Genomic DNA, 11,614 nt, shown 5'->3' with positions numbered 1-11,614 from the left:
CTGTGGTAATGATTACCCACAACAAGCACAGATGTTTAAGGACAAGTGTGTTATTTTAGCCCGAAAAGATAACCAAAGCAGACAACAAAACATGACAAAAAGATCTTTACCCTCAAGAGCAAACAGAGAAGAACACTCAAAATGTTTCGCAGCACACTGTACGAAACCTACAGTACACTGTGTGTGTGTCTTTCTGTAATAGAAAAGACACATTCACCATGTAAATATTTCAACATTCAGTTATTAATTAAAAAGGGAGCAAAATTGTATGCTCATAAAGCAGCAAAAGAACAGTCAAGTTTCTGTTTGTTTTACCCTTTTTTACTTGTGGATATTCCCAGTCATCCAGGTCATCATAATAATCTCAAAAGCAGTTTTAAACAAGTAGGCAACTGGACTCACCTCAAGTAAGTCGAAGACGTTTCTCCTCTCATCCAAGAGGCTTCGTTAGTTCTACAGTTCTGGTGGGGGAGTTTCAAGCTATTTATGGTCGTGTGGGTCGTTGGCCCCCGTGCTGGATTGTTCCCCCTCCCTGTGCTCTGGGTGTGGGTCGTGGTTGTTACCTGAATGGAGGTGTGAGTTATGTCTTTACATACTGGGGAGAGAACTAAAGACAGCGCCATAGGTTGATGACATTGATGTCTGAGGCCCCCTCCTCTGTTCAAAGCTGGTCTTTCCAGTTTGACATGAATGGCTTCCTTCACTCCTCTCTCAAACCAAATCTGTCCTCTCTGGCTAAAATGTGCACCTTTTGACAAAGGAGTGTCCCTTCTCCTTCAGGTGGAGGTGGACTGCCGAGCCCTGGCCTGATGTTGTGGCCCTCCTGTGTTGAGCCGTGCGCTTGTACATTGGGGAAACGAAACAGCCATTACACTAGTCAAGGAGGACAGATGGTTTGAGAGAGGAGTAAAAGAGGCCATCGATGTCAAACTGTAAAGACCATCTTTGAACAGAGGAAGGGGCCTCAGACACCAATTGTCACCAACCTACAATGCCGTCCTTAGTTCTCTCCCCAGGGAGTACAAGTGTAACTCACACCTCCGTTAAGTAACACCAAGGACCCACACCCAGAGGACAGGGAGGGGGAACAATCCACCATGGGGCCAACAACTTGTTTACATATGATACATGACTACATAATTACATACATACAGGTCATATTGTTCGGGCCCTTGGTCATATTGTTCAGGCCCTTTGACACCACACTCCCCTTTTGGGGTGGAAATCCCCCACCAGGACAGTAGAAGTGATGAAGCCTCTTGGATGGAGGAGAAACGTCTTCAATTTCCTTGAGTTGAGTCTTCCAGGATTTTTCAATCCCACCTAAAAGAGCCCACTGCTTCCCAAGGGTGGGTTCAAATGTGGAAGAGAATTTTTGTGATTCTCCTTCTTAGTCTTGTGTTGAAATCTTGCTTAACATCTACATCAACATCTACTTTGAACTTAAAATGACGTCATGTAAGGTAGAACGTATTTATTTACATAGTGGCTCTTGGCCAAGAGAACAACTATTAATTAGCATTATTACTATTAGAGATTAGAAAAGTCTTATTTACAGAGACAAGCGTCGAATGATTCTACAGCTGGTGACAAGCGTCAAATGATTCTACAGCTGGTGTAGAGTTACCTCCTAATAGATATAATGACAGGTATTGTTTGGCCAAATGAACCAAATTCCAAAGTAACATCTTAACTCATCCTTTGTTCAATGTGTAATCCCCGTCCTTACATTATAATTGCGAATTTATAAATTAGTACATAAACACAAGGAACTTTTAATAGAACAGTTCTCTGGGTCCTTGCAGTTGCTTTTATTAACATGATAATCTGATCCGGTTCTGACTCTCCATCCAAGACTCTAATCCTTCTGTTGGTGCAGATGATTAAACATCTCCCAACTGTTATTCCTTTGGAAATGCACTGTGGCAGTTGGACGTTGTGTCATGCCAGAGAGTAGATAGTGTTCAGTGGAGAGTGAAGCTCCAGACTTCCACCAAAGTCCAGCTCCCTGACGTCCCTTCTGGTTCCGTTGTACTGGCCAATAAATGAGCCATCCTCACTAAAGTGAATCTCCCCTCCATCTCCGTAGTCCACCAGACTGTCGTCACTGTCCGACGGCTTTATCATCATCTCCATAGATGGCTGGCCCCGCTGGAGACCTCTCTCCTCCTCCCTTAGAAATAAGACAGCATTTAAAAAACGAACCTTTCCTCCACTCTGTCAGAACTTTCAGGATCATTGTTTAAATTAAAGGGAGTTTTTTTCCCCCTTGGGATTGTATTTATTAAGAAACTTTAACTTCATATATATCTCACTGTAGGTCTACATCTGGGTGATACTTTACTGTATGATCAAAATGATTTGTTATTTAAACAATGTAGATAACATACCTTCGGGGGTAGGGAAGGGTAGACACTCGTGCTATCCTGAAACACATTTTTGTTCAATATGAGTTCATTTTAGGCCAGATTTTATATTGATTATTTTATTCATTATGATATCTTGCACTACCATTAAAATTCCAGGATTTTTCAATCCCACCTCTAGATTCAAGTCAAATAATCCAAGGATCCTAAAACAAGTTTAACTTTACAACCCAGAGGTTGATGTACGTTTGAACAAGGCAAATTATGCAAAAAACAAATGGTTTACAAATGTACATTGGGGAAATTATCCCAGTTTACCTTTAACCTTTTATGGTAATCTCAATATCAAAGTCCTCTCCCAGTTTTTTTTTATTTGATTGAAACATTCTGGAATTTTCTTTTCAATGTACGCTTCATTAACTTAAGATTATTTTGTCAGTGTGTCAGCAGTCTTTGTGTTCATACCTTTCCAGAGATCTTGGGTGGTTCAGTGGATTAAGTACAGGGTTGTTTTTTTTTAGGCGGATAGAGAAGATACACACACAGGAAACAATTAATGAAGTGTAAAATGTTATTGAAGTTGATTTGTGCTCAGGTAGCACCATGCTAATACTGTATAGCACCATCTTAGTTCAAAAACACAACAAACTCAACAGTAGTGTACTTACCGATAGTCAAATGAACCCAACTGATCTTTTTCATCCATGTGTTCCAGTGAAATCTCCTTTTTCTCCCGCACTGAAAACAGAGCAGGTTTATTAGAAGAAAATAACTTATAAATATATATACTTGAAAGGATTTAGCTCCAAGCAGTATTTTTAAATGTTGTAAACTTTGTCGGTTATGACTGTAATGACAGTAGTGTGTAAACAAAGCACCAAAAGTTAAATGTACATGGAATTTGCCTTTAGGGCGGGGGTCACCAACTATATTTGTTGCATGGCCAGATTCTTTCTGAACAGACACCTTGGGGGCTGTGCACTCAAATAGAATGAAATAAAAATGACATTTTTGTCTAAAATGATCATTTGATGTTTATTTTTGAATCCAGATGTTGGCAAGATTGGGCAGTTTCGGCGGGTCTGCGGGCAAGTTGATGGTCACAGCTCGAGGGGATTGAAAATAAAACCAAATTACCGGGGTATTTCCCCCCTCTGCTCCTCTTGATGAAGCAGACGATGAGAAGGATGAGCACGATCAGAGCCACAGCACACATGATCCCAATGAACCATCCCTGTGTGGTAATGTCCACCTGGTCCTGGGCATATACTGAGACACACACACACACACACACCACATAAGTCATCATAGTCGGTGCATGTACGTGATGCTGCTGCTGATGCTACAAATGAATTACTTTCAGTAGTGTAGTGGGGGGACTCCTCCGTGTGCCACTCCCCTAATCCGACCTGAGTTCGAGCGGCCACAGAGAACCTGTATCGAGTGTAGCGGTCTAATCGGCGGATGGAGAAGCTCGTAACATTCGGAGGGAACTCCTCGACTCGCTGCTCCTCTCCTCTGGTGGCATTCACTGAAATGAGATCAAAACCATTTCTCAACCTCAGTACCTCAGTACTGTCGATTACTTTTAACAGTAATACCCCAACAGAACTGTTGGTATTTCTTGGGCATTGCTTGTTATGATACCGTTTCTTTTCACTATCATTATCATTATAAAGTACAGAAAATGATTCATAGATTAAAAAAAAGCTTTAAAAATCCTTCTGAAGTTCCCTTCAGGAAATAATGATACCGTTTCTTTTCGATAAAAAACTTTAATAATCCTTCTGAAGTTCCCTTCAGGAAATGAAGATTTTCTTGATCAGTTCAACAACAAAAGGAGAAGGCGTGGCTGTTAAATGTAATACTGTGTACCATTTTTAGGGGGTTAAGCTGATGATAGGGCTTCAGGCTTCTTTTCTGCTCTGGTCTAAATTCAGATTCCACCAGTTGTTACGTGGTTGTCAATACTGTGATAACTAATAGACTTTGACCACTTTAGGTCAGGTGGCATTTGTGCAAATGCCACCTGACCTAAGGCTAATCTAATCATGTGGAGGACAAATCCAACATCCAAACTGTTTTGTCCCGTCTGCAGCAGCTGGAATGCAGAGAGCATGATATACTCATGGATTTTTCTTACAATTTTAGGCAGAAATGTCCACTCTGCTGCCTCAGAAGGATTTGATAAAGACATTCAGGTGTCTCCCTAGATCTGTGTGGTTAGTGTACCTGTCTGGTACTGGAGGGAATACCCAGTGATAATGCCGTTGGGTTCTGCTGGCAGGTCCCAGTCAACATAAATACTGTCTAGATGGCGCTGTTGGATCCTGAAGGAACTGGGAGCCGATGGAACTACAGGAAAAAATACGAAATGCAGTAATTTGTTTAATGTTAGATTTGGGAAGGAAGAGTTTTTACATTTTTCTCATGTGCATAAACCATTAGAACATTCCAGACCTCCCTCTGGGGTTGAGAAGAAGATGCTATTGCTGGGTGGACCTTCATATCGATTGTTTGCCACCACGATGTAAATCTTGTAGTTACTGTAGGGGAAAAGTCCAGTGAGTACTCCAGAGGGTTCTGGATCATCGTTTGCAAACGTATGGGACTTCATGGCTCGGTTCACTCTGTGCCACCGCAACTGGCTGCTGTCCCTCCAGTAGTAAACCTGAGGGATTTAATTGATCAGTTTAGCACTGTATTCTGCTGAAGTCACACACTTTGAACAAATACTTTATATATATCAGACATCAGACACTATTCAGAGACATTCCACACACCACAGATCTACAGTACACTGTTTAGCTATGGTGGAAAATGTATTCCTAATAAGATTAAAAGTCTATTTACCAATGCTGTAGAATGAAGTAGAACTACAACACACACACACACACACACAGAGCAGACATATTTTTTCTGAATATCATATTCCACTATGGACCACAAGAGGGAGCTGAAATACGAGCAGTGGTTCTAGAGTACCAGAACTGAAACACAAGAATTGTTTTCTAGAATACTAGAACTATAGCCAAAAGAGTAAAGGCAACAGTAAGAAACTCCAGAGTACAAAATAATATTGTATTTTATTTTTATTCAGTGTGTAAAGTTTGGGGAACTAAATTGTAAACTAAAACTAAACAATAGCAGGTGAACGAAGTTATTGGACATGGACAATTTACCTTGTATTCTTTCAGTACCCCCATGATTGACTCACGGGACACATGGTCCCAGTGCAGCGTCACTTCTGTGCTTTCAATGTCAGACACTCTCAGGTTCAGGGGAGCAGTCAAGGGACCTTCAGGAACCAGAGCAGAACTTCAGTACAAAGAGGCTAAAGCTAAAGTTTTTACAGTGTTCTGTAGAGTTACAAATAACTCGATATATTTAAATACTTACGGTCTTCACCAGAGTACCCAGTAACTACAGGGGACTCAGGGCCCAGGCCAAAGTCATTGACAGCCTGGATCTTTAGATCATAAGGAGTGAAGGTGTCGGCATCATATATGTAGTATCTCAGCCATTTAGTGGTGGCATTCTTCCACTCTTCTCTGGAGTCTCTCCGTCTCCACCACACCAGATATTTGAGGTGTGGTCCATTCCATTCTCTCCAGGTCAGTGGCTGAAAGAGCATTTGACAAAGACTGAGTGCCACCGTAGCAATCATCATTTTTACAATAACATATTTGAAGTAGAGTTCAACCCTCATTACCTCCCAACTGATCTCCATGTTATTCCTCCAGGTACCCACACCCTTTAGGTTCTTTGGAATGGCATCTGGGGCTGTGGATTAAATAAAAAATATATATTTTTGAGTCAATATTCAATGCCTTGAATTCAAATGGGGTTTAAATTTCACCTAAAATGTCTAGTAATTAAAACAAAAGAAGAAATATTGATAAAAAATATTTTTTCTTCTTATTTTCTTATTATAATTTTTTAAAAATTGAATGAATGAAGATGCAGTTCAAATAAAATTCAGCATATATAAATGACTGAAAAAATGAAATTTCAAATTTCATGAAGGGTCAACCTACGTGCACCACTGGATTGAAATCGCATTGAAGGGCGACTCGGGCGACTGGGTCCAATTTCATTCACAGCGATGACTCTGAACTCGTAGTAGGTGAAAGGTGAAAGATGCAGAAGGACAGAGTTGAGAGTCCCTGGGTATGAGGAGAGGTTCTTCCATTTTCCTGGTAACCAGTCGTCGTCATCATACTGCACTAAGTACTCTGTGATAGAAAGGGTCGATTAAAAAAACTGCCATTGGTAAACACCCAAAACTATTTCATCATTCAGCTCTCACCTGTGATGGGGCTGTGGTTGCTGTCTCCAGGAATCCAACTGAGTCTTACGTTGCGCTCATATGGATCCGACAACTCCAGATTGGTGGGGGGATTCGGACGGTCTGCACACATGATTGCATGGATTGGTTAAAACATGAACACCCAGTGGTGATGGTGGATAATGCATGATAAATGTGAAGACATCATACCCATCACCATTAGATGTGCTGTGGCTGATTTCTGGTCCAGTTCGCTCTTGATGAAGCAGGTGTAGCTGCCCTCATCGTCTCTGTTTACGTTAGTGATGACCAGATTGGATTCCTCTAGCGTCAGTCTGAAATTCACACACAAGTCCATCTATCATTTGAATGACTTTAAATGAGTGGATGCGATTAGTATTAATATGAATAGGGACCAACCTCCATCCGAGCCTGACTGGCTTCTTGTCCTTCATCCACGTGGTTGTGACCGGTGTCGTAACATCTGTTTTCACGCCGCAGTCAAATCGTACATCATTCCCACGCACCACTTTCATACTCTGTGGTCGTGTTACAATTACCGTAGGTTCTGAGAAGAAGGGTGAAAAATAATTGTAACATTTGTAGCATGAGCGCCCTTTCTGACACAGTCCACATTGGGATTGTGTAAGACCAGGTGAAATCAAACCCAGAACCATGTGCATGGCCGACTGGTGTCCTACTGCTATGCTACACTAAACTCCTGTAGCTCCTGCATAGGCTGCATATTACAAACCTGGACACATAAAAGGATTTTATTAGGGTTCGCTACATATCATTTTTACCAATTAGATACAAGTACTAGTATTTTTGTCTGTGTACTTGACATTACTTAGTGAGTGTCCTCTATCCACTCACTAAGTCTCCTGTCTTCGTCCCTGATGTTGAAATTCTTCCAAACTGTTGACATTGTTGACCTGTTTACATAACCTACCATGTGAACAATGCGACACTAATGGTTATGTTGTAAAGTTACAGAGTTTTGGATCACTGGTGTTGCAAATATTTTTGGGTCTGAGAACAAGTACTTAGAGAAGTATGAAGCCTGCCAACATTCTAGTAGAACAATTTCAAACTGACCTTTGACTTCCACTCTGACTTGACTCTCGTCCCTTCCTGCGATGTTGCTGACCACACACACATATGTTCCCTGGTCTTCTATCCGTATTTGCTTGATCTCCAGAGTTCCATTGTTGTGGGTGCGAAAACGATTTCCTTCCAGACTTCCCTGTCCATATTTGGACCTGTGTGATAAGAAACATTAACGAGCACAAAACGAGCAAAATCATGATCTCAACTTTGCTTTGGTTTTAAATAGTTCTTACCATCTCAAATCGGGCACTGGGGAGCCAAAATAACGGCAGTCCAAAAAGGTGCGACTTCCCTCAACCACCTTTGTTAGTTCATTCTTGGGCCCAAGGATGCGCGGTGTTGCATCTGAAATAAAATAATTTACACAAATTTATAACAACACTGTGTAGTTTGTCATGACTCGGACTGTGGAAATGGTTCAATTTTGATTACATACAGAAAAATAATGCACTTTAATGTAAAAGAATTTACACAAATTTATAAAAACACTGTATAGTTTGTCATGACTCGGATTGTGGAAATGGTTCAATTTTGACTACATACAGAAAAATAATGCACTTTAATTTATATTCTCAGTGCACTTGGAATATCCTGATGGGCCTTTGTATCAATGTAATATCACTTACGTAGCACACTGACGAAAGCATTTGCCAATAAGTAACCGTAGGGGTTTGAGGCGTTGCACTGGTAAACAGCAGTGTTGTCAACCGTGACAGTGTGGAAGCTCAGCGTTTCACCTGACACCTTTCTATTAGGCTGTGGAGTCTCATCTGAAAAACACAAACACACAAAAAAGGAATATAAACTGCACAGTATTGACAGCACAAATAGGTATTTATATTTGCACATATATTGTTCCTGTGGTCCAGCTTACTTTCAATGGGTTCCCCATTGACGAGCCACGTGACTGTGGGGCGGGGGGCCCCATCAGAACGACAAACCATACGTCCATTTTCTTCAGGGGCCATGACTAAATTGGTGGGCTTCTCCAACCAAAATGGAGCCGCTGATAAATTGGAAATGAAGCTCAAAATGTTTAGCAGGATAGCAAAAAAAAATAATGCTATCACAGTAAGTTTGTCTGATGTGTCTCACCTTTGACCTTGACCGTTATGGTGTGCTGAATGTGGCTGATCTTATTGGTGGCGGTGCACACATATTCACCAGCATCTTCAAATGTGGCCTTTGGGATCTGAATCAACTTATTGAAGTTCTTTATCTTCATTTGTGGCGTTGCTGTGAGGTCTTGACCGTCCTTGGTCCAGGTGATATGAGGAGTTGGCCTTGATGGTGACAAACAAGGCTTTACACAGGGTTACTCACATCAAATGAAGAAGTGATCGTACCTCTTTCTTTCAGGTTCTGCTGGAAATAAGATGTCAACACTCACACTCCTGCAGCGATGCACTCCAGGAGAAGCTCCTCTCCCAGCAGGACCAGTTTGGAGCTGGACAGTCCCGTTGGAGACAGCCAGGTGGGGGCAGCCTCGACCACTGATCGAGCTGGGAAAAAGACACCCACAATCCTCCAATCAGGGCAGAGTTCGTCTCGTCAAGTATCTCAGTAAGTATTTATACGTATTTAAATAAGTGACAAATACGACACCGACACCCACCATAGTTAGTAAGATTAGTTTGAATACAGGATATAGAGTCTGTGTGGGGTTAAGTCTGAAACAGAACAAAATGGTCCATTATTATTATGAATTTGACCAAAGGCTAAAAATTATATCATAAGAAGTTGGGTTTTTTTTGCATCTAGTTTAATCTTGAAAAACAGGAATGAAAAACAAGTCGGATTTTGTATTCAGCATTAAAAAAATTAAATAAAGATACGCAGCTAGTTTTTTAAAGAAACCTGCGGGTTTTATAATTTAACATCAGATTTTTTTTAACCAAAACCTTTCACAAAAACTTCAAAAAATAAAATGGAAGGAACTACACTAATAGGATTATACTCACTGGTATGCACCTTAACAACCACGGGCATCTTCTGCTGGATGACGTTCTTATAAGGAAAACGGGCATTACAACAGAAGTCAGCAACGGAGTCATTGAACAGTACGTTGGAGAAGTACAGATCCCCATTCACCCCCATGGAAACTCTGCGGTCCTGCCGCACAGCCTGCATGGTGGGGAAAGCTGTCTGGATTGGCCAGTTGAAGGGTCTGGCATAAGAACCTGAAGTGTGAGGAAACAAGACAAGTTCATTGGACCAAACTTTGTTGAAAAGTTTGTGTTTGTATCACTGTTAAACCCTAGATGTCAGTGTTCCGTCTCGGATCATATCCCCCTGAAACGTTGACCCTGGAAAAGTGCTTACAGCTGGTCATCCAGTAGGTTTCAGGTTTAGGGGGCCCAGGTGGAGGGTCACAGGGCAAGACCAAAGACATCCCGGCACTGACGACCACCGGCTCTATGATCTCCCTCGGCCACACGGGGGCTCCTATAAACATGGAAATATTGTATGATAATATGCTAATACACAGTAACATGTAGTAATGTCAGTAAATCAAAGAATTGGATGAAGTACTACAATGTTAGGAGTTTTCTAGACTCTCTATGTTCTTAGCATTGCATTTTGGAAAACACGTAGATGTAAATAAAAAACCAAAACCTCCAAAAAGATTTATTTTAATATAGTCCAATGTTTAGCCAGGAAAAGACAGACAGACACCAGCAGTAAGACTCGACTGTCAGGATGCTTTTTGGGATAAACCCGTTAGACCAGGTGTCATCAACCTTTTGAAACTGACCGCTACTTCATCGGTACTTATTAATACAAAGTGCTATGAGTTTGATACAGACTTCCCAAACAAAGAAGTCCAAAGTAAGTAAGTAAGTCATAGGTAGTCTATGGGGGCTACCAGGTGCCCCCCCGACACCATGTTGGTGACCCCTGTTGTGTTAGACTAATACCTGAGGGGATAACATTGGTAAGAAAATCCCTGGTACTTTTGTGTGATTGACAATTAGGGCCTTCCTGTAGGAGTATGACTTAATGGAACTTGTAGATTCATAACTCCAAAAATATTCAGGTATTCTGGTGACATTTCAAGGTATTACTTTGTAATAAACCTACTGTAAAGGCGGACTCTGATGATGTTGGAGTACGCGGAGCCATACTCATTGGACGCAATGCACTGATAATCAGCTTCATATTGTTCGGGATTGTTCCAAGCAGAGATGTCCAGCGTCCCTGAGTGCCTGCGCATGGATACCTGAGAGTCACGCGCCACGTTGAAATACTTCCCATTTCGCCTCCACGAGAAACTTGATGAATGAAACAATGAAGGATGAAGGGAAAAAAAAAGTCAGTGGTGCATTCGTGGGCAGATTGTGATGCCAGCTTTAACAGAAGCAGTGAATGGAGTGATTCAGCTCTTACATGGGATGAGGGTTTCCTTTGGCCTCACACTCTATGACCATCGTGTCTTTGGGGTCAACAATATGCTCCTTCATTGACTGTTTGTAAATGGTTGGGGGTTGTCTGACTGCAGATAGATAAATGGGCTTAACGTGAAACCTAGAAAAGTTAGGTAAATGAACAACACACCGAACAGCTTAGAACATCTGATCCGAGGGCTGCCTTACTTTCCAGAGGGATGTCCAAAGCCCATACTCTTTGCCACAGAAGCAGCAACATCAGCTGGGCTGGTTTGGCCAGTGCTTCCATCTTTACAGTTCATTTATTCCAGTTGTATTGTGGGTGGTCCTGTGTTCTTAAGAAAGTATATAGACACACATGCTAAAGCATCATTCTTTGTGATATCGTCCTATGTTGTGTGTACAGGCTGGGCCTGTTTAGTTGAACATGATGTAGACCTAATATAGTCGAAGGTACTGAAACT

At 41.5% G+C, this 11,614-nt stretch overlaps 1 protein-coding gene across 1 annotated transcript; it reads right to left on the bottom strand.

Moving 5' to 3' along the window:
* Positions 1–1,594: 1,594 nt before the first annotated feature.
* Positions 1,595–11,522, bottom strand: nfascb (neurofascin homolog (chicken) b). Its single transcript, XM_008319205.3, has 26 exons — positions 11,358–11,522; positions 11,152–11,257; positions 10,846–11,036; positions 10,087–10,209; positions 9,726–9,944; positions 9,155–9,266; positions 8,860–9,047; positions 8,639–8,770; positions 8,391–8,534; positions 7,998–8,109; positions 7,753–7,916; positions 7,075–7,222; positions 6,865–6,989; positions 6,676–6,777; positions 6,404–6,601; positions 6,079–6,149; positions 5,766–5,988; positions 5,549–5,664; positions 4,827–5,037; positions 4,599–4,721; positions 3,724–3,897; positions 3,504–3,635; positions 3,035–3,104; positions 2,832–2,843; positions 2,391–2,426; positions 1,595–2,173 (listed from the first exon to the last, which is right to left on the bottom strand). Exons 1-26 carry the CDS (start codon positions 11,437–11,439, stop codon positions 1,942–1,944), a joined length of 3,546 nt encoding a protein of 1,181 aa, XP_008317427.1. The 5' UTR covers positions 11,440–11,522; the 3' UTR covers positions 1,595–1,941.
* Between the last annotated feature and the right edge of the window lie 92 nt (positions 11,523–11,614).

Source organism: Cynoglossus semilaevis, chromosome 10 (genome assembly GCF_000523025.1).
Source record: "Cynoglossus semilaevis isolate Cse_v1.0 chromosome 10, Cse_v1.0, whole genome shotgun sequence".
Classification (NCBI taxonomy): domain Eukaryota; kingdom Metazoa; phylum Chordata; class Actinopteri; order Pleuronectiformes; family Cynoglossidae; genus Cynoglossus; species Cynoglossus semilaevis.
The sequence above is the reverse complement of the archived record's forward strand: the minus strand, read 5'-3'. Positions and strand labels throughout refer to the sequence as shown.

Coding starts and splice junctions, on each gene's coding strand:
- nfascb (XM_008319205.3), bottom strand. CDS start 11,439: ATGGAAGCACTGGCCAAACCAGCCCAGCTGATGTTGCTGCTTCTGTGG. Junction 8,535..8,638: donor CAATGGGGAACCCATTGAAA/GTAAGCTGGACC, acceptor TGTGTTTTTCAG/ATGAGACTCCACAGCCTAAT. Junction 6,778..6,864: donor AGCACATCTAATGGTGATGG/GTATGATGTCTT, acceptor TCATGTGTGCAG/ACCGTCCGAATCCCCCCACC.